Consider the following 27,471-nt stretch of genomic DNA (forward strand, 5'->3'; position numbering starts at 1 on the left):
TCAAAGAGAAGGATGAAGAAAAGAAAAAGAAACAAAGAGGGGAACAATGGAGGGTGTAAAAATACATAAATAATCTAGGAAGATTAAATACAATTTAAGAGAAAAGAGTAAAAAAAACAAACTATAAAACTGACAATAAGTAGAGGAATGATTTATTAATGTTTATTACAGTTATGAAATCTTTAGAAACATGAACATAGAAGATAAATCCGTTCAGTCATCTTATATATACGTATAAACATGAATTAAATGTTTTTCATATTTGAATAAATCAGACTCTAAACCTCTGATGAGCGGCCGCTCTCACTCTTTGTTTTTCTGCTTCTCTTTCTTCTCCTGAGCTTTCCGTTTCTGTCGGCCGAGCTGTCTGAAGAACAGTCTCTTGGGATTCAGACCGTACGCCTTCAGTCTCTGTCGGCTGAACTCCCGCCCGCCTATTCTCACCGCGCCGGATCCTTTGACTCCTCGTCCTCCTGAATGCTTCGGCTTCCTCTTGGACCACGTCGACCTCTCCGTCCTGATTTTCACCTCGTCCGTTTCCTCGGCTGCGACCGCCGCCTGGGGTTCCTCCTCTGCTTTCATTTTCTTACTCACGGGAACCATAACGTCCTCGCCGTCCTCTTCCTGTCGCAGAGCCTGAGCCAGAGTCTCTCTCGTAGAGTCCAGCTCGGACGCAGCAGTGGCGTCTCCGTCCTCCGCTCCTCTGCTTTCTTTCTCAGCGTTCTTCATACGGTCTCTTCGCTTCTTCCCCACTTTGCTCCTCGCCTCTGCAGCCTCTTTGTCCTCCCTGCAGAGTGAAACCACAGACGTGTTAAATACAGATACATTACAGGATCAGGACTCGGAGGTCTCTGGCGCCGCCCGGGCGTCAGGCGTGGCGTTTTACTCACTCAGAATACACGGAGCTCAGGATCTCTTTCTTCTTCTTCTCATTCTGAGCTTTGATTTTATAATTCTTCAAATCACACATCTCCTCCTTCTCAGACCTAAACCGAACAAAACAGAAGAAAAAAAACAATGTTGGTTTATTAAATTAAACTCCCAGAGACGCTTTAAACGAGGGGGCGGGGCGGGGGGGCGGAGCCTCTACCTGAACATGCAGGTCTTCTTCAGAGAGCACCAGCTGTTCAGCTCTTTATCGTCTGCTTCTAAAATCTGAAAAGAAAAAACAAGAAGAAGAAGAGTCACTCGTCAGTTTGAATCAAAAACTTTATTGTTCCTGGAAAGTCAGGGTCAAAGGTCGGCCGAGCAAGGGTCGATATCTGGAACAGATGTGCAACGACAAAATCTAAGACCTGTTTCTGTGCGCGTCACTGGAGCACAGACTTCTGTGTTGATTGGCTATTACGCCTGTAAACATCTAACCAATCAGACAGTGTTGTGGGCGGGACTTAAGGTGAGAGATGACATCCCTGCAGAGAAGCCACTTTGTAATTTATTGAATCTGTGATTTAAATCGGCGTCTGAATATCGATCTGCCGGCGTGATCTGCTCAGAGAGAAGATTAAAGTGACATCACTTCCTGGTCAGAGTCGTCCCCGGAGAGACGACAATACCAGGTCAGAACAGATCCTCATCACTGCAGCATCGTTCGCCAGCAGCCAATCAGCAGCCATCACAGAGCGAGCAGGTCATTCAGCCTCAAGCGGATAATCTGACCTCATGATTATCAACAAATGATTGACAGGCGTTACCAAGGAGGGGCGGGGCTTAGCGGGCCGGTTCTCACCTCGCTGACGCTCAGGCCGAAGTCGTTGGGCATCACTTGTCTGTAACGGAACCGGCACGGGAGGTCGTCGATGATGTCCTCGTAGTCCAGCTTGTAGTACTCGTCCAGGTACTGCTCGAAGGACTTCTCCTCTGAGACACACACACGCACACGCACGTTAGATTTCACGCCTGCTCGGTTCTTATATTTCATATTAAAGCAGAACGCCGAGGTCACGTGACCAGCGGGTCGCTCACTGACACTCACGAGGATCAAACACAGGTTTCTCCTTGGTGATGACCTCGGCGAAGTGAGACTTCTTCCTCCTTTTGCCCGTCTGCGGCAGCTCGTCCTTCTTCATCTTCTTCCTCTCCTTCTTCTTCTTCTTCTTGGACGCCGTCTGCACGCTGGGGTCGAAGTCTGCGTCCATCTGCGTCAACAACACCACGACTTCAAGTCACCGGATGTCCTCTTCACGAGGACCAATCACAAGGCTCCAAGCTCGTCCGGCATACCCATCAGGGTTACACGATACTCACGATGAAGTTCTCGTCGTCGCAGTGCGGCCCCGAGGCGTCATAGTCCTCTTCATCGAGCTCCTCCTCGCCATCGCCGCCGTCCTCTCCGGTCCACGTGTCCCAGTTCCAGTGCTCTAAAGACACAAGTCAACTTTTACTCTGTCTCGTTCTGTTCACGTGGTTTCTACAAATCAAACAGGAAGTTGACGTCTTACCTTCGGGTTCGTCGTCATCGTCAAACTGAGGTTTCTCGCCGTCTTGCTCGCCGTAATATTCGTCTCCAAAGAACTTCTGAAGACAGGAAACAGAAGATGAGTGAGACGCAGAGCATGGAGCTAAATAGACTAACACAGCACACCTGTGGAGGGCGTGGCCACACACCCTCCTCTGATTGGACAAGAGGAGTATGACATCACAGAGACTTTAACAGGTGTTCTGATTACAATTAAACTAAAGGAAGATTTTAAAGGGTTTAATATTTAATATTTAATATTTTATGTGTGTGTGTGTGTGTGTGTGTGTGTGACCTGCATGAGCTGCTCGTGTTGCTGTGTGTGTGTGTGTGTGTGTGTGTGTGTGTGTGACCTGCATGAGCTGCTCGTGTGTGTGTGTGTGTGTGTGTGTGTGACCTGCATGAGCTGCTCGTGTTGCTGTGTGTGTGTGTGTGTGTGTGTGTGTTGCTGTGTGTGTGTGTGTGTGTGTGTGTGACCTGCATGAGCTGCTCGTGTTGCTGTGTGTGTGTGTGTGTGTGTTGCTGTGTGTGTGTGTGTGTGTGTGTGTGTGTGTGTGACCTGCATGAGCTGCTCGTGTTGCTGTATGTGTGTGTTGCTGTATGTGTGTGTGTGTGTGTGTGTGTGTGTGTGTGTGTGTGTGTGTGTGTGTGACCTGCATGAGCTGCTCGTGTTGCTGTATGTGTGTGTTGCTGTATGTGTGTGTGTGTGTGTGTGTGTGTGTGTGTGTGTGTGTGTGTGTGTGTGTGTGTGTGTGTGTGTTGCTGTGTGTGTGTGTGTGTGTGTGTGTGTGTGTGTGTGTGTGTGTGTGTGTGTTGCTGTGTGTGTGTGTGTGTGTGTGTGACCTGCATGAGCTGCTCGTGTTGCTGTGTGTGTGTGTGTGTGTGTTGCTGTGTGTGTGTGTGTGTGTGTGTGTGTGTGTGTGTGACCTGCATGAGCTGCTCGTGTTGCTGTATGTGTGTGTGTGTGTGTGTTGCTGTGTGTGTGTGTGTGTGTGTGTGTGTGTGTGTGTGACCTGCATGAGCTGCTCGTGTTGCTGTATGTGTGTGTGTGTGTGTGTTGCTGTGTGTGTGTGTGTGTGTGTGTGTGTGTGTGTGTGTGACCTGCATGAGCTGCTCGTGTTGCTGTATGTGTGTGTTGCTGTATGTGTGTGTGTGTGTGTGTTGCTGTGTGTGTGTGTGTGTGTGTGTGTGTGTGTGTGTGTGTGTGTGTGTGTGTGACCTGCATGAGCTGCTCGTGTTGCTGTGGGTTGAAGTCTCCCTCGAGGTCGTCCTGACTGAAGGCGAGCGTCTGGTTCCCCGTCAGCTCCTGCAGCTTCTTCAGCTTCTCCATGATCTCGTTCCTCTTCAGGTTCTTCAGCTGCTTCAGCTGCTCGCGCTTCTGCTCCTTCTCCTGCAACACGCCAACGCCACCCGTTCTCATGAGACCACCCGTGATGACGCACGTCCCCAGCCAAGAGTCACACGCGTGTTGGACGTACCTTCAGCTTCCTCTCCTTCACTTCCTCTCTCTTGCGCGTCCGCCGCTCGTCCTTGGAGCGCACGGACGTGGCGATGTTGCGCGGGTACGTTTTGACCTCCTGTGCGCCGGGCTCTTCGAAGCGGAAGTTGTAGCTTCTCTCGAAGTCCTCCTGGCGCTCCAGGAACGTCTCGCCTTCCTCTTCCGAGTCGTCCACGTCGTCGCGGATCAGCTCGTCGTAGGTCGGGATCCTTCAGGGAGCGGGAAGATTTAACAACCGAGCTGCACGAGCGCCTCGAGGAGACGAGCGGTCACATGACGCCGTGCAGCCTGTAAACAGGAAGCAACTCACCGTTCTTCTTCACGATCTTCTTCCAGGTAACCTTTGTTCAGCACGTAGTCTCTCAGGAAACGCTCCTTGTCGTCCAGCTCCGGGTCGTTCCAGTAATCTCTCAGGTGTTTCTGTCTCAACAAAGAAAAATGTTGAAGTGACCAACTTTCAAACAAACTGTGATGATCAGAGGAAAGAAAAAGACACATCGCTTCTGTTCTGCACTGAAGTTTAGAAAGGACAAAAACGTCAAATCACATTTTTTAAAGTCAAATCCAAGTTGTGTCCAAACTTTATCTCCTGGATTTTTTCGTTCTTCTTTTTCTGTTTTTTTTTTAATATTTCTTTTGTATTTTTTTTTAATTATCATTATTATTATTATTTCTTTATTATGATTTCTTTCTGTTTTTTTAATTTTTATTATTTCTTTTTTATTATCATTATTTCTTTTTTATTATTATTATTATTTCATTATTATTATTTATTTTTCTGTTATTTTAATATTATATCTTTTACTATTATTATTTTTTTTAATTTTTTTTAAATTAATATTTATTTTTCTCAGAATCAAACCTGTAACGTGGTTATGTATTTTTTTTTTTAAATCTTTCTGTATTTAGCTCAGGTTATTAAAGGGTTAAACAACAGTCTGCTTATTTACAAACATGATGCAAAAGTTCATTTTCATAGTTAAATATATCAATAATCAAAGCTGTTATAAAAAAAGACTCACCATGTCCTTCAGCTCCTCCGGGCCCTCGAGCTCCGCCTGACCCTTCAGCCAGTCCACGTAGTCTGATTCTTCTTTATCCTACAAACACACACACACACACACACACACACACACACACACACACACACACACACACACACACACACACACACACACACACACACACACACACACACACACACACACACACACACACACACACACACACACACACACACGAGTTTATCCAGAGCGTGTTCGTCTCCTTTCTCCGACAGGAAGTGACGGGCGTCAGCGTCACACCTTCTCGTCCTGCGTTTTGATCCTCCTGGTCAGCAGCTGGGGTCCCTTCTCTCCCTCGCTGCCTTCGTCGTCCTCGTCGCTGTCCTGGATGAACTTCCGGAAGCTGAAAAAAGGATTTTATCGTCAGTCAGTCAGTCGGCCGTCTTCCTGCTCGCTGAACCTTCGAGGTCGTTCGAGTCTCACCTTTCCTTCAGCTCCCTCTGCTCCTGCATGTAGCTCGGGGAGGCGGCTCGCTGTGAAGGAAACACAAAGACGATTAAAACATGTGACACTCGTCGAGATCTCTTCACTGTTGGGAGTGAAACACACGTCACCTCTCGTCTCTTGATCGCCTCCTCGTCGTCGCTGTCCTCGTCGTCTTCATATTTTCTGTCAGAGTGAAATGAATCGATGGCAGGACGGTGAACACGCGTCACACGTATGTATCGTAAGTGTTATGAAAGCAGCTTCAGTCCGGACTCACCCTTCTCGCTCCAGTATGACCGCACGCTCGTAGTCCTTCAGGTACATGGGCTTCACGCCTTTCTTCGAGGTCGAAGGCTGCTCCTCGCTGGTCGACGCCTCTGAAACGAAGATGGCGCTCACACAGGTCAACATGTGACACAGCATGTTTCCTGTCTGATCACAGAGGAAGAGAGCGTCGTCCTCTCTCAGGTATAAAGATGGATGGATGGATCACCTGAGTAGAACTTGGCATCGGTCTCATAAATCTTCGGGTCCTTCTTCTTCAGCAGTGATAAAGTTCTGTAGAAATCTCTCTCAGTCTCCGGGTCCAGTTCCTGGAAAAGGCAGAAAAACACTTTTTTTTAAACAACAGAATCTAAAGTTTGTGCCATGTTGTCCTTTTGGATTCTCACCACTTCACTGTCATCAGAGCTGGACTCAGACTCAGAGTCACTGTCATCCGCCTGGTCTCCGTATTTATCCTTCACTGTAACACACACACACATTTATAACACAGTAAATAACTCGGCCACGCTCTCCTCACGTTGTTGTGTTAGCATGGTTAGCATGGTTAGCTGGTCACACTCACGTCTCTGCAGTTCTTCCTTCTGTCGATATTTTTCATATTTCTCAGCGAACTTTGAGTTTATTTTTAATTCCGATTTTCCCTCCATGCTGCCGATGAACAAAAAATCACTTTATATTATGTTTTGATGTTACTACACTACAGAGAACACCATCCCAGCTGCGGCTGCTACATGCGCGTGTGTAAAAACTGGACCACGTGGTTTCCGGTGCAGACGTCACAGATGACTCAGTCTCCCCACTAGAGGGCGCGCTGGATTTATACAATGAATTAAATTCGACCAAAATAAATAAAAAGTTCACATTTTTTAGAGAACTATAAAATGTACTCTGTGACATTTAATAAAATGGATGATTATAGAGATTGTTAAATACATTCATGTGTCGACATAATGATATTTTATTAACTATACATATTTAATTATTTTGTTTTTTATTATGTAGGTTCTAAAAGTGTTCTGTAAATGTATTTATTCTATTTATTGTCGTTTTGCATCTGTGAAACAGCTCTATCTGTATTTGTAAATTAAATAATTAAACACGTTGTCCTGTTTCCTGGAAATTCAGATTCATTCATTTTGTGATAAACACAGCGAACATTATTTTAAGAGACTTTCAGGATATTTGTAGGAATGCTTATCTTTTAATATTTGACAAATATACTAGAGATGAATGAGTTTTTATGTAGCTTTTTGTGTTAGATTTATTGTGAAGGAGACATAAAGATGGTGTGCCCGGTGATGCAGTGGTTAGTAGGGACGTCATGATTCACTTAACACATGATACAATTCTCTCATGATTTATTTTACAAAATGAGACAAAACAGATTCCTTCCTTCAGATGAATGTTTTGATGACTCAGCAGTTTTGAATGGATGAGGTGTGTAGCTGAGCTGATTGACAGGTGGGCGCCGTGTAACGGTTTGTCAGGAGGCTTAACAAAACAAAAACAAAAGTATTTCCAGGTAAATGAAGTTTCTAAATAAACATGAGGGTAAATGAGACATTCAGCTAGAAGTCAGTGTCTGTTTGCAGAGAACAGGACAATCTGTACGAGAAGAGTAAACGGATAAAGTGTGAGGGATGAGACTACACAGCCAACAACAAAGCTTGAACTTCACGAGCTTCCAAAATAAACCTCAGGATCAAGTCTGAGTGAAACATTCAGATCTGTCTGTAAAACGTCTGGAGTTTTGCAGAAGTGTCAAAGCACTCAGGAGTGCATACAGTATGTGAACATGCAAACTAAAATATCTACAGACCTCTCGTTTGCAAAAGCTTCTCAAATATTGTGATTCGCTCTATTAGTCTATTAGTCTGTCCGGTCAGTGGCGTGAGCGATCGAGCCGATCAACCAATCAAACACAGCCTGGCTCTGAATAAAGGTCAGTGACGGTCCAGTGCCTGAACACCTGACCAGGATCAGGTGAGCCCATGTTTGGTATATCGTCATCACGTCCCCAACAACTTCTTTATTTAAACTTGCACAGTAATGTCATCTCAATGGACGAAATGTAATGATATATGAATGTTTAATTTACAAACAGAAAAAAACGGGCTTTCTTTAAGCTGAACGTTTTTGGAGGGAAAAAAAACACACATTTCCCATTAATCTCTGGGAGTAACAGGAACGAGACGGCCCACTGTACTTGACCTTTTCAGCAAAATCAATGATTAATCACGTCCAAGAATTCAGATCCACCTTTTCTTTAAAGCACACATTTTACAAAAACAAATGTGGAGACTGAACATGTAAACTCACAGGGACAATAATGTCATACATGACGGTGTATACACAGGATCATATGTTGTTTCTTCATCTGTTTGTCTGTCGATGTGTCACTGCATCTCTTCTTCTTATCAGCCGAACATTTCCGCTCCTCGTCAGCCTTGACCTCTGCACGTGACCTCTGCACGTGACGTGTGGGATTATAAGGGTCAAAAACATAGACTGTAAAAATTAAAATAAAAATTAAAAAAAAGACTGTAAAAATAAAAAAGCGGGGGTTGTCTAACCCCCGTTTTTTCTGATAGCTGTTGTTGTTGTACAAAAAAAAAAATCTGACACAGAATTAAATTTTATTGACTTGAAAAAAAAAAAGCCAATTAAAATGCAATTTGAATAATTTCATCATAAAGGTTTATAAAGGTAAACATTGTCGAGATATAACCGGTCCATCAGATTGGTCGACCCAGTGGACCCATGTCACATGTTCTGTTCTGTCTGAGGTCCAAACGGTACAATCTTTCATGTGTGATTGGTTGAAAAGGAGCAGAAATGTGGGTCGTGATGAGTGTCCAGGCACTGGTCCAAATGCTGCTCTCTTTGTCTTTACTTCTGCAAAGTTTGCAAATAAAGAATCATTAATTTGACGTAAACTTTAGAAATCTTGTGTATTTTAAGACTTCACAAAACTTTAAGAGGACACTTTCGAAAACAGGCTCTCTGTTGACACACTAGTTTCATGAATAGCTTTTTCCTAAAAAAAACAACAAACACTTTAATTCTTTACACATGAAGGAAAGAAAAGTAGGTTTAACTGTATATTTTGAGCGCACAGTCTGAAAAGTTACAGAAGCACTCTAAGTTGATCATATTTGACTTTGTGTGTGTAAATAAACGCACACTCGGATTGTTTTTCACTCGACATGTGTGGGAGAATTTCCCCCAAAAAACGTGTGTGGTTTTTCCTTTCCCTGTGACGACCTCACCTTCCAAGAAAGAGGGCCGGTTTTCAGCAGAAGAACTACAAAAGCACCCTCTAACACACACACACACACACACACACACACACACACACACACACAAACGACCCCCACTGTAAAAATAAGAGAGAAGAAAAAAACCAGCTCTTTTTATGTTTTCTGCCATGTGTGCATACCAAACTCTGTCGGATGGAAACTGGACAACATGCTGCTGAACATTTTTTCAAAACCTCCCCGCTGCCATTAATCATACGTGAGCGGCAACAAAGAGCAGAAAAGTAAGACGTGGCTTTGCTCCATTTAAGAAACCAGAACCAAAAACATCCATGAGAGTATTTATTTATAAGTCAAACATTTCTGATGAGATCATGGAGAGATGATGATTCGTCTCTGACTGACAAACGACTGGATGGATTTATTTCACGTGTTGTGGGTCTGTAGAATAAACGTTCAAAAACACTGTGAAAGTGGATTTTTCATAATATGTCTCCTTTAAGATGAAAAGATAGTTAGCTTATAGAGACAGTTAAAACAGCTAGCTTATAAACAGAGGAGGAAATTAGTCACATTATTTGCTGAACGAGAAAAATATGTTTTTCTTTGCTTGAAAGTTTTCTTCATGTGATGCAAGAAGCGTCATATTGCATCACATGAAGAAAACTTCCAGGCAAAGAAAAACATATTTTTCTCGTCTCAGGGCAAAATGAGGGCTGGACTCACGACCATTCAACACTACTACCATGTTTCTAATGATACACAGCTTCATGCAAATGGGTGAAGTATCCCTTTAATTACAGAGCGAGTTTATGTCAAGGAAATGTAAAGTGTAAAAAAAGTGTAAAAAAAAAAAAAAGTGAACCAACACGCTGGTGATTCTATAATAAATAGAAGCATTTATTTATTTACATCAAATGTTCAAAAGTTTACAACAAGGTGTAGAACAGCGACATTATGACAGAACATATGTACATTTATGAACATATTTACACCATCTACCTGCACAGTTAGTCCGGGATAAAAATCCTCATGTGACACAAACACACTGATTTGATACAAATCCATTGATCTCAATAGCACCAACAGGAATTACTGAACAAACTGTTCAAAGGCACACATTAGTTTAAAAACACTCAACCTGCCAGAGAGAGAAGCGTGTTTCTCGTGGAGCCACGACGGGGCACATGGCTTTGTTTTCAGAGGAATGCTCGTGTAAGTCAAGTTCAGGTCCTGAGGGAGGATGTAAATAAACACGTGCCGCGGTACAGAAGCTTTAGCATTGACCCAATTGGTCACACACGTGGGAGAATCAAAGCTTTTCAGTGTCTCAGGAATGTGCCCCCCCCCCTCCCACCCCCCCAAAGGACCAAGAGAGGCTTTGAGAGGGAAAATTTAAAGCTGGCTCTCCAACGCACAGACGGCCAATCACAAATCAGGAGCTGAAACTGACGGCTGCTGGCGGCGTGTTGTGACCACATGTTGAAGGTTCAAACACAGAGTGTGTCACGTGTGTTTTCTAAGGTAAACTGCAGCAGCGTCTGTCCGTCCTACTGGATCGTGTCTCTCCACCACTGAGGCAAAAACTGCTAAATAAACTCTGAATAGTCTCATTGAGGTCACACAGGTTGACTCGGCACATGCATCATATTGAATTTCCCCCATCAATAAAGTATCTATCTATCTATCTATCTATCTATCTATCTATCTATCTATCTATCTATCCATCCATCATACTGTACACTAAATGTTTCCCTTGATTACAATAGTTTGCCATTTTGGAAAATTCTTGTTCGCTTCCTTGGCTGAGATTGACGTCACGCTCACGTGTGTGGGGTAAACGCTGCATTCATGTGGCGTCGGACGCATCGGAAGAATGAGTTTCAGAGTTGGAAAGTGTCTCAACAACTCGGAGACTCTGGAAAGAGTCTTCCAGACTTGGAAGAGTGCGGACAAAACTGGTTTTTCAGTAATGATGAACTTTAAATCCATTCCAACTCTGAAACCGGGACTATCCGAGGAGCTCGTGAACGCAGCATAAGAAAAGCTTAATTTAGCAACAAAAAAAAAGGAAATGGGTAAACAGAGAATAGCTTTGTCCAAAGGTAAAAAAAAATCCACAAAGCGTCTTCTTTAAAACTTGAGATAACTTGAATCGTTGTCTCCGTTTAGCTCCTCTCTGAACTTAGCAAAGCTAACTGGCTGCTAGCTTTAGCTTCATGTTTAGCATACTCGTATCTGTCAGATAATCAGTTTGTTCTGTTCCATGAATCTACAAAAAAACAACTAAAAGTGATATTTACAAAAAATGAGTTGTGAATCGCACGTCTCAGAAGTTGGACGAGCTCCGTGTCGTCATCGTGACACAGTTCTGCAGCGACAGCGTCAGTGTCACAGTCAGGAGGAGGAAACACAACGCTGGATTGTCTGGTGATTTGGTATGACGTGCTGAGGAGTTGTTTTTCAACCTGAAATAAACGCTTGACCGTGGCGTCTCCACTCTGAGGGCGAGCGCGTTTCTCTGAGGATATAGTGGTTTGTTTCATCATCCTGGCTTCAGCTTCCTTTTCTTTCTTTTTTCTTTGTGAGGTCACGATGCAGCGAGAGCATCTCTACGGCAGCTTCGTCAGCGAGGCTCTTCTGTCCACGCCACGCTCACGTCGTCTTCAGTTTTCCGTGAAGGCCGGGTTGTCTGCCTCCTCAGTCAAGCTCACGACTTGTCTCTGAAGGAAAAACACAAACGTGAACGTCAGACGATGCGAGTGACACAAAAGACACGGCAAGAAGCTTCTGAAGGAGGGGTCTATGAACACCGGCGTTCACCGTGTGAAAGTCATGCTCACGCTGTTCGACGCCCACTTTCGTAAAGCTCGCTTTCCCACGACCTGAGGGCTCACATACAAACGCCGTCACACACTCAACAAGTACTTCCTGTCAGCTGGAGGTCTGCAGTGATTTTCTGCAAACGCTTCTCTCGTGCAACTCTTGTGATCAGAGGAGGAGGTCACATGACACAAGCGTGCCTCTTTACAATGCTCTCTGACAGTTCTGCGGCTCTGCTCTCACTGTCAGAGTGTGTGCAGTCGTGCAAATATCAAACATGATATCCACCTAGCTGAGTTGATCAGGCCGTGATGTACCGTCATGTCTCGCCGTACACTGCTCGATGTGCTCAGGCTGCGAGTGTGAAACCAGCGAGGCAGCTAGCTGAAATGGTGCCGCGGTACGTTTGGCTAAAGGAGCGGAAAGACGACACTGTCAGAAAATGGAGTGACTTACTTTTGGGTATGAGTAACCGTCAGGGCTGTGGCTCCTCCAAATGTGCACCTGGTCCTCGGTGGTCTTCTGATAGACCGGGTTGTCGAAGTGAATGGTGTTGGTGTTCTTGAGTCTGTAGTTCCTCCACAGCAGCACTCCTCCAACAGCAGCTATGCAAAGAATCACTGCGAAGAGGCGTCAGAGGGGAGACGTTACTCATTCAAGATTTTGCTGCTTTTTGTTGTTGTTGTTGTTGTTTTTTTGAAGTGGACTGTAAAGCAACTCACCGAGAGGCAGGATTATATAGAGAGCCAGCGGGGCGGTGGAGGCCGGGTTGGGAACAACTGCTGCAAAATCAGGTCTTGAATCTGAAAAAGGAAAAAAAACAAAGGAAAAAGTTAATGATCCATGAAGCTGGAGTTTAAAGACCTCGCTGCGTGTTTACCATGAAACCCCCCCACTGACACACAAACGTGGATTCTGTGCATGTCGGACGTAAGCAACGTCCCCAAAACATCCTCAGCTTGTTATAGATCAACATGTGTTGGATTACAGAGGTTACAAAAGTTCAAAAGTTTCACCCGGTGAAGTTTGCAAACACCAGAAACGATCTGAAGTTCTGAATTCTCTTCAGCTCGCTGCTCTGTTTGTCCTCGCTCACCTCGTCACGTAAATTACATTCTGAGTCGGTGCTACTTGAACGTGCCTGGAGAGGTGACCGGAGACTCCGTGGTGGTCTGCAGAACCTTCACGGGCCTGGGTGTCGTCTTCCTGGGTTCAGGTGTGGTGGTCCTGGGAGGGGGTCTGGTGGTCCTGGGAGGAGGTCTGGTGGTCCTGGGAGGGGGTCTGGCTGGAGTCTTGGTGGTCTCGACGGGTGCCGCGGTGGTGGTGGGGACCTGGAGCTCAGGTGTGGTGCGGGCCTGCGGTTCTGGCGTGGTGCTGCGTGGTGCTGCTGGAGGAGGCGGCGGCTCGGTGACTGGACCTTGAGGCTGCGCGGGGGCTTCAGGTGTCGGAACAGCTGATGAAGAAGAGAGTTTTAATTCTATTTAGAAGATGTGAATGATCATCGTCATCGGTTGTAATTTAATTTAGGAAGCTCTGCAGACGTTTAGCATCTGTAAGATCTGTAAACATGGTTGTCATGGAGACGGTTTTGAAAAGAGGATGGAGAGAAGAGTCTGGACGCTACGCTCCACTTGCTGAGATGAGACTCGTCTCCATGGTTACCAAGAACAACACAACTTAAGTTTTGACAGGAGGTTTCAGTGTGGACACAACATACATGTCTCACACACACACACACACACACACACACACACACACATACCAGGCACGCACGTCCTCATATCCCTGGCTAGCATCATGCTATCGGGACAGACGCAGGTGTATTTCGGGGGATGTCTGCCAACTTGCGGAGCAGCCAGACACATGAACTCGCAGCGGGATACCTGGCACCAGTTCCTACCTGCAACGGAAAAACAAACAGGTGTCAAAGAAACGCCTCAAATCACCATCAAAACAAAACAGCAAAGAGAGAGAGGGAAGAAAACTGACACTCATTGGTACCAACTTTAAACACAGAAGAAGAAGAAGGCCGTATGACGTCAGCAACATGTAAACATGGAGAAGAAGTGTTGTCTCTCACCAGCAGGCTGTTTGAGGTTATGGTAGAGAATAATGTCTTCAGGTGACGACAGGTGCTCCGCTATCGGTCTGATGTCATCTCCTGTCAGCCTGTTGGCGCTGAGGATGGCGTTGTTACTGACGTCTGTCCAGAACACTCTCTCCTGTGAGCACAGCGTGCAGCCAAAGATCAATAATCACAGCAGCAGCGGTGATGTGTTCATGGCGCGTTGTAATTGTCATGCTGATCAACATTTACCTCAAACACAGTGAGACCCAACGGATGAGCCAGGTTGTGTTCATCGACGATGAGGGTGCGTCGACCACCGCCCTGAACGTCGATACTGGAGAGGGTGTGCAGCTTGGAGTCCACCCAGTAGAGCCGCTGGTTCAGCAGGTCTGGAGGGGGGGGGAGAGGGGGGGGGCAATAATTCAATTAAAACAAAAGATCAACATTTTGATGTTGTGCAACACTGTGAGGTCACATCAACTCCTCGTCTCTAGTCCATCCTCTTCGTCTTCTGCCTGCTCCACTTTTGAGAAAATGTGTGCTCAAACAGGCTGTTTGGAGATGTTCCCTTCATGACATCACAAAGGGCAGTAGCCCCTCCCCCAGGTGGGTGACACTCCCACAGCTAGGTGTTTGTTCTGCCCTCTGAGTCTGCCTTCTCACCGTAAACAATAGGACATGGAGCCAGAAAGCAGCGAGTACCCCCGAGCCCTTCCAGAGAGGGGGCGTGGTCAGACACAGCTCATTTACATATTTAAAGCTACAGACACAGAAACAGCCTGTTCTGAGCAGGGCTGAAATAGAGGGGTTTATAGACATGATCAAATACAGGATCAGAGTGGATTTAGAATAATTAGCATTCAACCTACCAAGCGTGATCCCATTGGGCCACTCGATGTTGTCGGTGACCAGAGCGGTGCGGTCTCCTCCGTTCAGTCCTGCCCTCTCAATCTTTGCAGGACTGCCCCAGTCCGTCCAGTAAACGAAGCTTTGAGGAAATGGAGAAGGATGCACTTGTTATTTTCTGATCATGTGACTGAACACATGAACTGAGGGAGGCCGTTAGACGTACTTGTTTTGGGGATCGACCACAATGGAGCGAGGTTTCGATAAGTTTTGCCGGAAGAGGGTTTTGCGGCGGCTGCCGTCGGCGGTTGCCACGGAGATGGTGCTGCGGATGCTGTCAGTCCAGTAGAGGTTCCCGTGGACCCAGTCAAAGGCGATTCCTTCAGGAGCATCAACGTCGCTGTTGATGACGGTGCTGTGACTGGTCGAGTCGTCAGCCGAGTCCATCGGCGCTCTGTAGATCTTTTTGTTGGAGATGTCCGACCAGTAGATCTCTTTGGTGGCCATGTTCATGTCGACAGCCACGACGTTCTTCAGACGGGGGATGACTCGGGTGTACTCGCTCTTGTCCAGGGTCATCTTCCTGACCTCGTGACGGTTGGTGAAGTAGAGGTAGGCGATCGTACCTGAAACATCAGAGCGGGCAGCTGATTTTTTTCACCTGGATTAAATTCAAACATTTTAACCAAACAACTCGGTGGCGTTCATTTTGACCTGCGGACCAATGGGGACAAACTGTTGTTATTCTTTTGTCCTATAGGTGAGCAGTCTGAGGGCGATGGCGATTATTCACATTTAATGTCGATTAAAGCAGCTTATGGCGTGTCTTTGGGTGTGTGTACTGTCCAGCACCCAGAATCCCCGTCTAGACGAAACCGCAATCCAACAGAGGACTGAAAGGACTTGGTGCTCTAGTTTTAAGATCCAACACAAGTCAGGAAGTCGCTCTTTCATCCAGACGCTAAAATCTGGAACGAGGTCCCGAATCACCTGAGGACAACAACCTCATTTAGTTTTTCAGGCAGGCAATGACCCGCAGCTCCGATACTCACCAATGGCCTTGCAGGCTTTGGTTGCCGGGTCGACCTGGTACCCCTCCTCACACTGACATTTATAACTGCCCATCAGGTTAATGCAGATCTGGCTGCAGGTGTCAGGTTCGGCACATTCATCGATATCTGACGGAGAGACGAGAGAGGGAAAAAAAAAGCTGAGTCACTGAATCGATAATGATGATGATATCTCTCGTTATCTCACACAAAGTCAGTCCATTAATACATTTACGAAACAGCACACAGATCGTTTGTTTAGCTGACTGAAGTTCACGGTTGGCGCTCAACGTGTTTCAGACGGTCGACGGTCGACGTGGCCGTGCGGGCAGACCGCTGCGTTCAAGGTTCCCAAGTTTTCTCGTAAACTTGTCTCGTTGAGATTCTTCATCTCAACGAGGTTTCTCCTGGTTAATTTTAAATAAAATAAATGTTCACGCTGTCTAGAACATCAAATCTAACCCACCGTTCACTATCTTTTATTGTGTAATATATTGCATCACAGTAAAATTATATCATTGTTTATTCAGCGTGCGACCTTGACCTTGACCTCAGCCATGCGGCTTAAAGTTATTTAAGCTTCCAATCCCGACCGGAGGAAAATGGACGCCATGTGAACACAATGAGAGACGTGCGTTAAAAAGTATGGAGGGCAACTTCTCGGAGTGACTTCATGAACAGTTTGTTACCTTCACATCGTTTGGTGTCGACTAAACGAAATCCAGCAGGACACAGGCACTCGTAGCCGATCTTCAGGTCGTTGCAAATATGAGAGCAGCCGCCGTTGTTGTACATGCACTCGTTGGAGCCTGTGGTGGGAGGAAAGAAAATGTCGGCCATTTTTTTTTTTTTTTTCGTTGTTGTTTTGGAGGATGCACATGAAGTAGCACTCTCCAGCAGCAGACACTCTCATTAAGTAGAAGAAGTAGTAATTAAGCCGACGGATATGGATGACAGGCCTCTGTACTCACCACATTCCCGAAGAGGCTCATCTGACCAATCCCTGCAATCACGCCGCCTGTCACACACCTTCTCCATGCTAATGCATTCTCCACTGCGGCACTTGAACCTCGTGGGGCCCTCGCAGTGGGTCGCTGTGCATGAGACGGACGAGACGAAAGGAAAAGATCGGGGTTACTGACGCTCACTCGTCACCCTGCAGTCGAACGTCTGGGAGGTGATTTCTTACCGTTGACACAGCCGGCTTCGTCGCTCATGTCCCTGCAGTCGTATTGATGGTTGCATTGGCGGCTACCGTGGATACAGGCGCCATCGGTGCACTGGAACTCATCGGGACGGCAGGTGGCACGGGCTGCAGGGGAGCAACAGGAAGCCGATTGGAACGAGTACCAAGGATGATGAGAAGCAGCGTGTTGTTTTCACGTGATTAGCATTCGAAAGAGAAAGTGTGCAAACAGGAAGAGAACAAAGGCGTACCACAGTTTGCCTCGTCCGAGCGATCGTGGCAGTCTGCACCGCCGTCGCACTTCCAGCTGCTGTGGATGCATTCCCCACTTCCACAGCGAAACTCCAAAGAGGAGCACTGGTGAACGGGACCAGCGTCCGGTTTCTCCGGGCCGCAGTTATCCTGCCACTCGTCGGAGCCGTCGGTGCAGTCAGCGTCACCGTCGCAGGCCCACAGGTTCGGTATGCACACGGTGTTGTTGCACTGGAAGGAGGAGGAGCTGCAGGTGACGGGCGGGCAGGAGGCTTCGTCGCTGCCGTCGTCACAATCCGCCTCGTCGTCGCACACGAAGGAGGACGAGACGCATTGGCCGTTTCTGCAGCGGAACTCCGTGTTCGTGCACTGCTTCGGCGCTGCGACGGAGAAAACGTACAGAAAGGCGTTTAAAAAAAAAACCCAGCTCAGAGGAAGAGAAACGTCGGCGCCTGAAGTCCACTCACCACATCGCTCTTCATCCGCTCCGTTCTCACAGTCGGCTTTTCCATCACAGCGCCAGGAGTTTGGGACGCACTGGTTCAGGCGATCCGAGCAGCTGAACTCTGTCGTCCGACACGTTCTGGCAGCTACGAGTGAAACACGAAGTTAAAGACGGCACGATCGCCCGAGCGAGCGAGCGTAGGATCGACAGATACTCACAGCAGGTACCGGGAAGTTCATCCGTGCCGTCGCCGCAGTCGTCCGTACCGTCACACACCCATCTGCTGGTGACGCATTTCCCATTCCCACACTGGAACTGCCTGGTTCCACATGTAGTCAAAGCATCTGTGACACAAACAAGGAGATCATCCTATCGTGAGCCAACGGAGAGGAAGCTGACAGAATGAACACGATGAAAACGCCCCGGTGGGAGCAGGAATATCTGTCCCGATTTTAATGGTTATAATTCGTCCTGTTGTTGACGAGACTCGCCACAAAAAAAAAAGCAGAAATGTCAACCAGCTGGTGTTCCTAGAAACGTCTCGGGAGGGTCGGAGGATCAAGAGAGACATTTAAGAACATATTCTCTGAAAATGAGGAACGTGTGAATCTTCTGACTCAGGACGAAACACGAGCAAAGTGGAATCTCGTCACAGACGGTTCACATTTGAAGCCTCTTGCTCTGCCGTCTTGGAGGCGATAAATCTGCCTCCAGCGGAGGAAGGGGGCCGAAGGTAATCAGTCTGACATGTCACACACACATGCACACACACACACACACACACACACACACACACACACACACACACATGCACAGCTGCACACGTGTCTGCTGTTTGTTTAAACAGGGCAGATAAATGCTGCAGCTCGGAGTGAAAGGTGGATTCTGTACGTTTGATAACAGTGCAGCCCGCCGTTATCACAAGGTCACGACAACAACACAAACACGTCACATACATCACACACACACACACACACACACACACACACACACACACACAGCTCCCAACCCCCATCCTCAGAGTCACCCAACTGGAAGAACCAATCAGACTGTACGCACTTCATGAAGAAGTACCGCGGGCCCTTCCTCCCTCCGGCCCCCCAGGAGCTCTGGAGTCTGGATCGCCACCTGTTTCTGAACGGGGGGGGGGGGGGCAGGGGGAGGGGCTTACCCCACCACGAGGAAACACCACCACAAGCTCGCCATTTAGCATCTCCAAGTCCAGATACAGTGAGAGTAAAAAACAAAGGATAGACTCCAGTCATTAAATATGGATGTGTAGGTGTCATGAATTATTGAGCAGAAGAAGAAATCAGAAGAGCTTCAAGTCAAACATCTGCCGTCGTGCTCGTGGTCAAAAGGTGTTTCTTTAAGGACGTGATTACACCAGCGCTGTAGTATTCACTTTAATCACTTTATTGTCATCGGGGTGAAATCTACTTCCGTTGGCGTTATTGCCCTCGCCATAAAGATAGTCTAACCGACCGCGTGACCTCACAGGGATCAGACCAAGTCAGAGAGACTCTGAATCATTTGGCTTTAAGTTGAATGTTGGGAAATAAAGGAGGAGAAAGCAGCAGCAGGATTTTTGTCCTCAGTATAGATCTCGTCTCATTCCACGAAGCCGACGACTCGCTGAGCGGCTGTTTGCTTAAAGGGCTTAAAGTTCAGACCTTGGCAGACGCAGCGGACCAAACGGCAGCGGTATTGATTCAGTGCAGAGTCGGTGCTGCGTCTGTTTGTTGCCCCGTCTGTGACATGCAGGGTTTTTGAATCTGAAGCTAACAAGGGCGCAAATGAGCCGTCTCCTTCTCGTCTCTCTCAGGTCGTCAATCAGCACAAATTCTGTTTCTTGGGAAGCGAGAAGATTTCCCAACGTTTTGGTCGGACACGTTTCATCATCTGTGAGAGTGTTGTTGAAGTGTGTGTGTGTGTGTGTGTGTGTGTGTGTGTGTGTGTGTGTGTGTGTGTGGGCGACAACCAGTTCGAACATGTTTCACAACACACCGTTTCTCAGAACCAACACACTGGGAACCCGTCTGACGGGGTGTGCGGCCCAAACTGGAGGAATGCCTGTGTGGGACAAAGCCTGTGTGTTTGCACTGGAGGATGAAGAGTTGGAGGGGATCCATTCATAACCACGATATGCTAATGGGAAGAAAAAAAAAAGACTCCTGCAAACACGCTGGATGTTGCATCATGTCGAGAGAATACGGGATGAAAACAGTCGCAGTGTTCGGTCAAGTTCATCCAAATGTTTTTTTTCCTTCCTGCTGCTGCTGGCTTTAAAGTGGCGCCCGTTTCCCACATTATGAATGGCTTCAAAAATCTGCCTTTTTTTTTTTTTTTTTTTTCAAACCCCGCTTGATGTCTTTGCACAGACTGTATTCACACTGCTGCATGCTCATTGGCTGCACAGCCTGCTGAGCGCCAGTGTATGAATGAAAAGCACAAAACACTCAGCTCCATTCAAAAACCGGCGTGGAGTTAAAAAAAAAAAAAAAAAAGCTTTGCTCTGTTTAAATAAAAAGCTCTGTGAGTCAAAGGGAGGAGTTTAACTGTGATACTGATTTATATCATATTATTATAATATACTTCATTTATAGGGACGATGAAGAAGAGTCCATAACAAAGCAGATAAGTGAGCTGTGTTGTAAAGAAAGTTGTTTTACTCTTGTTCATTATCACCCTGTTGGAGCCTGCAGCACTCAGCAGACATTATTAATAATTACTGTAATGAAATATGTGGATGAGCGCGTGGGGAGGCATTGTGCTGGTATCATGGAGAGGGAGATATTTGACCTACATTCTCAGAATCATTGCGCCCCCCCCCCCACACACACACACCCTGCACCTTGCATCCTGTGCTGTCAGAGGAGTGGGCATTTTAAACCCACACCTCTCAACACAAAACACATTTATCAACACTTTCTCTTTTTTTTTTAACACATGCATGTAGAAAATAACAGAAAGCTGAAGCGTGGCACTGGTTGCAACTGGGATTGAAACGGATGCCACGCGCAACACGAGCTAATTAATGACATAATTGGAAGAAATAAAATCACTTACATGTCTGGATGAAGGAGCAGGAGAGGAGCAACAGTGAGGCGAGGCCAGGCCGTCCCATGTTCTCCAGCCGGACTGGAAGCTGCATGTAACCTTCACTGATATTAAAACAGTAATAATAATAATAATTAAATGAATGTGAGAAGTGTGGCTGCTGTTTGTCAGAGGGTCTAGTTTATGCCTCCGCGTGCTCTGCTGCGTTAAAGCTGCTCGTGCTGAAGGAGCTGAGGAGGGATGCTCGGCACACTGTAATGTTTGACAACAACTTCAGACCCATTTCAATGTGGTCCAGCGGTGGGCGGGGCCACGAGGGGCCACGAGGGGCCCGGGCGGGGGAAGGCGGGCCCTGCGGTGGTGTGATTTCTGAGGCTCACAGCCTCAACAATCCGGTGGGCGGAGCTTCTTACTACGATTAACCCTTTCAGAGAGTCAGCAGAGGTTCAAGTTCACTGTCATTCCCCGGAGAATTAAATACAAATAAACTGAAAGGATTTAAAGAAACTCGGATTATTGAGTCCTCCAGAGAAGAACTACGGAAGCCCAAAGCTGCCAAGCTGTTAACATACCATAAAAGTTTAAACGTCTTTGTCATAAATTACAATTATCAGAAAAATAGTTTAAATGATTAGATATAAATCTTCGGGATCTCATGGTGTTTACTAAGGAGTTCTCCCTCCATATAACCTTAAAAAAAAAACTTTATTTAAATAAAATAAACTTTATTTACCAGATAAAAAAAATTGATTAAACTTACATAAAGCGTCAGTGACGTCACCCGTTGATCGATGTAGGGGGCGCTGTGATCGCCATGATTGTAAATAATGTCTCAACCGGTCGTCCAATGAGCAGGCTGAGAGCTGGGGCGAAGGCGGGGTTTTAAGCATCCCGACAAACAGCTACAATACACTCGCCCGCTGATCAGTCAGATAAGCCACGCCCCTTATTGTGAATAAATCTTATTATCCTTCATAAAACAAAAATATGTGAGTCATAAAAATAATCAGCCCTCTTAAAGGCTCGAGCTAACCAAATCACACGTGTTTATTTCTTATTTAAAAAACAGACACTCTTGAATGGGACTTCTGAGACGTCTGCAGCCAGCCTCTAGTGGACACTCCAGGAACTGCAACTATTGCACTTCCCAATTAGTGTCATTTTTCATCGCCGCTTTAAGGATATGAAGTCTTTGCAAGTAAAAATATAAAAGCTTCTGAAAAACATGTTGTTGTTGCAGACGATGTCCTGAATGTCTTTTACCCCAAACACGCCGAAGTGAATTCTGTATTCTGGGATTGTTTGTCCTCTTCCTCTTGTTTATGTGGTTTTTCTGAGGACGTCCTCAGATCTGTCTCACTCGTGTTGATTTTGTTACAAAAGCGACTTTCTGAAGTAAATACGATGACCTGAGTGGACTGATTCCACGTCGACACTTTGTCCCCTGATGTGTCCTGTGACGGTCCGAATGTTTGGCTGCTGACCAAGTAGACGCTTAAACAACCAAACAACCCGGGTTAGCACACGGCGACGCTCCACTTTCTGTAACAACACCAGAGTGTTGTTTTCAACTTGTTTTTAACCGTCTATGAAGACACAGAAAATAAGCTGATGGACTATTACAACCTCACAGAGCAGAGAGTAACACCTGATTATAAATCCCTCACTATCACAGCTTCCTCTTCTCATAAAAAAACAGCGTGTTATGTGAGGTTCAAAGTCTTAAACCGAGCCGGGTTAGCATCAGGTTTACTTGAGGGGAGGCGCGGAGATAAAGTACAAAGAGATAATAAAAAAAAAGGGATAGTAAAGAGATAAAAACCTGAAAAAAAAAAAAACAACAACCTTGAACCGACCAGAGGAGAAAAGAGCTTTTCAGTTCAGGTCTGTGAGTGTAAACGTTAAATAATCCAGATGTTTCTTTTCGGATCACTTCATGGAAGAAGGGAACAACAAGGAGCGACAGCAGGACAAATGTCTGCTCCGTCATCGAGCTAAATAAATACACCGTGTCTGTTACAGGAAGGTCAGATAACACCAGACGCCCTCTCAGACCCCACCATAGTTTTTATCGTCCAGGTCAGATTTTATCCTGCTTGACCTTCATCGCTGCTCCAGATAAATGTACACTGAGCGATTTCAACGTCCAAAGACGAGTGATAACCACACACATGTGTATGTCCAGTTAACCCGGGCACGTGAGAGAGCCTCAGCGTGAAAACCCCCCCCAAAAAAACCATCTGGTCGGTAATAACAGAGTCAGGTTTCCTCTGAAGATCTGCCTCACAGAAGCTACGAATGGATCGAGGCCAAGGCTGTCAGACTGCCGCCATGAAATACAACCCACGAGAGTCCACGCCAAGCGTGTGTGGAACAGATACACGGCACACATTCTCTGTAGAGACTTTATTTAAATGGAAATAACGATACATGGAAAAAGAGCTCAAGTGCACAGAAAATCCTCTGACATCAAAACATCTTATAGCGCCTCCAAATATGGATCCCAAAAATTAAAGTTTATAAAAGAGTTGTTATAGTAATTATTAAGCGATGGAAGCGGGCAGTGGAACTGCTTCAGATAGAAGTGATTGTACCCGAGCTAAAAAGCCTCTGCATGTTTCTAATAAGCTCCAGCAGCAGAAAGCTGCTCAAACTAGGATCAATGTTGGAGATGAAACATGGAGAGAGGTTAGAACGCAGAAAGCTTTACAGACCCATGCAGAGCTGGCTAAACACTGAAGCTACAGTGTCCATCACATGCAGAGCTGGCTAAACACTGAAGCTACAGTGTCCACCACATGCAGAGCTGGCTAAACACTGAAGCTACAGTGTCCACCACATGCAGAGCTGGCTAAACACTGAAGCTACAGTGTCCACCACATGCAGAGCTGGCTAAACACTGAAGCTACAGTGTGCACCACATGCAGAACTGGCTAAACACTGAAGCTACAGTGTCCACCACATGCAGAGCTGGCTAAACACTGAAGCTACAGTGTCCACCACATGCAGAGCTGGCTAAACACTGAAGCTACAGTGTCCACCACATGCAGAGCTGGCTAAACACTGAAGCTACAGTGTCCACCACATGCAGAGCTGGCTAAACACTGAAGCTACAGTGTCCCACTACATGCTGACCTGTGTGAGAGGAGGGGGCGGAGCCAGACAGCTCTCTGTGATGATTAGAGTGTAGACTGCAGTACACATGTTAAACACTAGGGGGCGGAGCTACATACTGCTCCTTTAACTCAAATCTGCTTCATAAAGATTTGATTTTCAGCTTCCAGCTTCAGAAACTTCCGTCCGAATCATTTTCACATAATGATTATAACATTATTCAGAGCTGCAGAAAAAAAAGGTTACAAACGTTCCCACCGTTTAACAGAATAAATGTATTAAACACAAGAGTCATCAGAAACAGTTGAACCCGCCCACATGAAGCCCCACTGTACTGCACAATCAGCTCCCTTTAATAAGAAGTGACGTGGAATTTTCTGGCCTCTGCAACAACAATAAAAAAAACTGGGTCCATTTAAACATGGACTGTTTCTGAACTGTAACTGTGTCGGAGTTAACCTCTTAACTTCCTGGATGATCCCACATCATGTTTGAACCGCTGATTGAGAAGATGGAGGGAGGAGTTCCTGAGAGATCTCTCATCAGAGCTGCAGGTGAGCTTCGTCTCAGAGACAGCAGAACACACCCCTCTACTTAAAGCTCAACGGATCTCAACCTCCTTACCATGGCCTCTGTAAACACTTTCTTGTTCTTCCAGTATGTCCCCCCCCCCCCCCCCTCCGCGCACAAACTTGGGGCCCTTTTCACATTCACCACTCCTGCTGTCAAAACAAACAGTGCGCTGGTTGTAACCGATTTCTGTATCTTCTCTCTGAAGGTTAAATCAAGTCCTCCTACGCATGTTTCCGGCTGCAGCTCGTGAGTGTGGCGTTCAGAGCGGGGAAGAGTTCGGTAACGACAGATTTCTCGTGCAATTTGAACATTTTTGAAGTCAGCCATCCATCATCTGCAGAAAACATCACTTTTTTTTTTTTTTTTTTTCATATTTGTGTTTTTTCAGCGCGAGGACACATTCCTGGAAGGCCGTGACGTCATTGTGGCCCCCGTGGGGGAGCGCCGCTCAATAAAGAAAAAAGGAGATAAGACAGACGCTGTGTTGAAGGAGAATATTAAATCAACAGACTTGTGTTTGTATTTGCATTTGTCTGAAAGTGTCTGAACACAGAAAGACCGAGTCAGATTCCTCAGATATGTTTACATGATTTAAATAAGTTTAAGTTGAGAAAAGGAGCACAAACCTTTAAACCCCTTCAAAAGATCTGGTCTGTGTCCAAAATCCCTCACTACTCTTTCACACATTCACACACTGATGGAAGAGACTGCTGAGTAAAGAGTCTATTGTATTGTGAATAACTCTGATCCTTCATCCAATCAAAACTGCTGAGTCATCAAAACATTCCCCCCGTACAGTGTGTGTGGATGGAGACATGAGCTAATCACACCTATTTGGTTTTTTGAAGCAGGCTGTAAACATGTTCATGTCTGCTGTAAAAACAGGCTGTTTGAATGGGTGTGTATGTGACTTCCTGTGCTGCTGCAGCCAGCCTCTAGTGGACACTCCAGGTACTGCAGGATGTTACACTTCCTGCATTCAGCTTCATTCAACACTGGAGGTTTGCTGCATGAAGACAACTTGATAAAAAAAAACTCAAATACAAATATTCACACAGTAAAGAGTCTGCAGACACACGCACACACGCACACACACACACACACACACACACGGGGTTACAGTTCCACTAAATCTAAAACCGAAGGGAGGAGAAACCCCCGCACAGAGCAGCTCTCACCCCCTCATGTTTGTGCAGGTGTTGGGGCACTTACCCCTCGACACTCACGTGCAGCAGAGTGGGATGATGTATGTCAGGGTCAATGAGGGACCTTTGTGCGTAGAGAGAGAGAGAGAGAGAGAGAGCTGATCGTAAACCCAGATCAAGAAGATAAAAGATGACACGCACCGCCGAGGATGCTCCTGCAGAAGCTTTAAGAAACTCCCACACGTGCCGAGTCTGAAAAATGTGTTATTGAGAACTTACAGCTGGCAGAGATCTCTGAACGGTGGGCTATAACCCCCCCCCCCCTGTAACTAAGATAAAGTGGGACCCCCACAGTTGGTCTACACACACGGATTCTAACCATCCAGGAAGTGTTTTATCATGATTATTAGAATCACTCTTTAACGTCGGAGCTGGTGTTAAATCGGTTCCTTCCTGTTCCTCGATACATGTTTCATAGTCGGAGTGTCGGGTTGGATGTCAAACTTGTTTACTGTAAAACAAATGTACGAATGAAGTCACCTGAAGCTCAAACTGATGAAGGCAAACGTAATCGCCCCCCCAGGTTAGGATGTAACGCTCCAAGAAGTGGACACATACTGTATATACATATATATATATATATATATATATATATATATATATATATATATATAAACAAATCAACTTTAACAGTGTTTTTGAATATTTATCTGGGAGACCTGAGTGTCTACAGACCCACGTGTAATAAACTCATCCAGTTTAATGGTCTGCAGAAGTCTGACAACAAACACGAAAATGCTCCGTTTCAAACGTGCTCTCCTTGTGACGTCACAGTGGGATTATGGTAACCCCCCCCCCCCCCCCCATCCTAGAGCTAAACTTGTATGAAGGTCGGCCACTTGGACTCTCACAAGTGAAAAAGTGGAGAAGAGGGGAGAACATGTCCCGAGGCCGGCCAACAGACTCCAGAATCACCTTGACCAGCTTCATGTAACAACCTGCCTGAGCTTAGAGCGCCCTCTAGTGTCCAGACGGGCTCAGTGCAGCCAGAGACGATGAGCAGACAGTGAAGACCACAGTGAGTAATCATGAGATGCCTTTATTGTAGTTTTTTGGAATCCAGTGACACTGACACGAGAATATGGTCCTATCCCTCCCTCCCCCCAAATTCATACACGACCTGAGAGGGAGGGCTGCAGGGCGGGACGTACCGTGATCCCGCTTGTAGTCTTAAATTAAACACACAGAGATAATAGCGAAGACACATCCAGGTGCTTTTTTTTTTTTTTTTTTTTTTCCTTTTCTTTCCTTCTTCCACAGACACTCACGACATGCATTCAGAAAAAAAGGGACGTCAGTTACACACTTTTCCTCCCGCTTCACGTGTCTTAAAGAAAAGACGACAAAATTAACAGCACTTAAAAAAAAAGACAAAAAAAAAACAAACAGTTGGGTGTCTTTTATGGCCCATGCTCAGTCGATTATTCAAACTCTGTCCTTATTCATTTATAGGAGGAAAACAAAGAGACACTTACTATTCATAATGAGGGGGGGGGCATGGTTTAAATATGGAAGTGGACTTCATATTTTTTAATAAATGTTACACTTTAATGAGAATACAAACTAAAAATCAGCTCATCTAGGTAAAACTAGGCCTGTTCACAAACTGACTCCCTGCTGTATCTAAGTAAAATATATAAAGTCCAGTCAAGGGGGCTCAGGTGGGGAGGGGGGGGGGGGTCGTTGGTCCGATCAAGAGCGGGGCACACTTCAGTCCTCGTCGCTGCCGCTGGCCGAGCGCTCCTGAGGAGGACACGGGAGAAACGTTAAAAGACGTCACTGACACAGTTTGAGACATTTTTCATGACGGTCATATTTAAGACGGAGCGTTTTGGACGCCCCACCGGGTTAGCAGTCATCAG

The 27,471-nt window shown here is 46.1% G+C and overlaps 3 protein-coding genes and 1 long non-coding RNA gene across 4 annotated transcripts in view; all 4 read right to left on the reverse strand.

Annotated features, from left to right (window-relative positions):
• Nucleotides 1–130: 130 nt before the first annotated feature.
• On the reverse strand, nucleotides 131–6,507 carry kri1 (KRI1 homolog). Its single transcript, XM_079366991.1, has 18 exons — nucleotides 6,294–6,507; nucleotides 6,118–6,191; nucleotides 5,940–6,039; nucleotides 5,724–5,823; nucleotides 5,575–5,629; nucleotides 5,444–5,493; nucleotides 5,261–5,363; nucleotides 4,979–5,056; nucleotides 4,267–4,376; nucleotides 3,937–4,165; nucleotides 3,678–3,848; nucleotides 2,442–2,517; nucleotides 2,248–2,360; nucleotides 1,976–2,138; nucleotides 1,730–1,860; nucleotides 1,091–1,155; nucleotides 891–986; nucleotides 131–787 (listed from the first exon to the last, which is right to left on the reverse strand). Exons 1-18 carry the CDS (start codon nucleotides 6,376–6,378, stop codon nucleotides 304–306), a joined length of 2,283 nt encoding a protein of 760 aa, XP_079223117.1. The 5' UTR covers nucleotides 6,379–6,507; the 3' UTR covers nucleotides 131–303.
• A 3,846-nt stretch (nucleotides 6,508–10,353) lies between these two features.
• Nucleotides 10,354–21,149, reverse strand: ldlra (low density lipoprotein receptor a). The gene is made up of 17 exons (XM_079366279.1): nucleotides 20,727–21,149; nucleotides 17,876–18,001; nucleotides 17,680–17,802; nucleotides 17,212–17,592; nucleotides 16,964–17,086; nucleotides 16,746–16,868; nucleotides 16,464–16,583; nucleotides 15,778–15,903; nucleotides 14,952–15,351; nucleotides 14,749–14,867; nucleotides 14,129–14,268; nucleotides 13,892–14,033; nucleotides 13,574–13,711; nucleotides 12,953–13,264; nucleotides 12,534–12,614; nucleotides 12,268–12,431; nucleotides 10,354–11,711 (listed from the first exon to the last, which is right to left on the reverse strand). The coding sequence occupies exons 1-17, from the start codon at nucleotides 20,809–20,811 to the stop codon at nucleotides 11,655–11,657; spliced, it is 2,760 nt and encodes a 919-aa protein (XP_079222405.1). The 5' UTR covers nucleotides 20,812–21,149; the 3' UTR covers nucleotides 10,354–11,654.
• A 3,935-nt stretch (nucleotides 21,150–25,084) lies between these two features.
• LOC306838048 lies at nucleotides 25,085–25,913 on the reverse strand. The gene is made up of 3 exons (XR_013781025.1): nucleotides 25,829–25,913; nucleotides 25,617–25,673; nucleotides 25,085–25,410 (listed from the first exon to the last, which is right to left on the reverse strand). It is a non-coding gene; the product is annotated as an uncharacterized lncRNA (long non-coding RNA).
• A 1,406-nt stretch (nucleotides 25,914–27,319) lies between these two features.
• Nucleotides 27,320–27,471, reverse strand: part of smarca4a (SWI/SNF related BAF chromatin remodeling complex subunit ATPase 4a) — a gene marked incomplete at its 3' end in the record, with an annotated part of 7,129 nt that continues 6,977 nt past the window's right edge. The window contains 1 exon segment of the mRNA XM_079366723.1: nucleotides 27,320–27,352. Coding sequence (XP_079222849.1) covers nucleotides 27,320–27,352 — 33 coding nt within the window.

Source organism: Symphodus melops (genome assembly GCF_947650265.1).
Source record: "Symphodus melops genome assembly, chromosome: 17".
Classification (NCBI taxonomy): Eukaryota; Metazoa; Chordata; class Actinopteri; order Labriformes; family Labridae; genus Symphodus; species Symphodus melops.

Bases quoted from the DNA above. Each gene is read 5' to 3' on its own strand.
- kri1 (XM_079366991.1), bottom strand. From the start codon at position 6,378: ATGGAGGGAAAATCGGAATTAAAAATAAACTCAAAGTTCGCTGAGAAA. The intron at 6,192-6,293 runs GTGAGTGTGACC...TGTGTGTTACAG, and splicing joins GAAGGAAGAACTGCAGAGAC to TGAAGGATAAATACGGAGAC. The intron at 4,166-4,266 runs GTGAGTTGCTTC...CGCTCCCTGAAG, and splicing joins GAAGATCGTGAAGAAGAACG to GATCCCGACCTACGACGAGC.
- ldlra (XM_079366279.1), bottom strand. From the start codon at position 20,811: ATGCAGCTTCCAGTCCGGCTGGAGAACATGGGACGGCCTGGCCTCGCC. The intron at 18,002-20,726 runs GTAAGTGATTTT...TTTGTGTCACAG, and splicing joins CTGCTCCTTCATCCAGACAT to ATGCTTTGACTACATGTGGA. The intron at 17,803-17,875 runs GTGAGTATCTGT...TTTCACTCGTAG, and splicing joins TGAACTTCCCGGTACCTGCT to CTGCCAGAACGTGTCGGACG.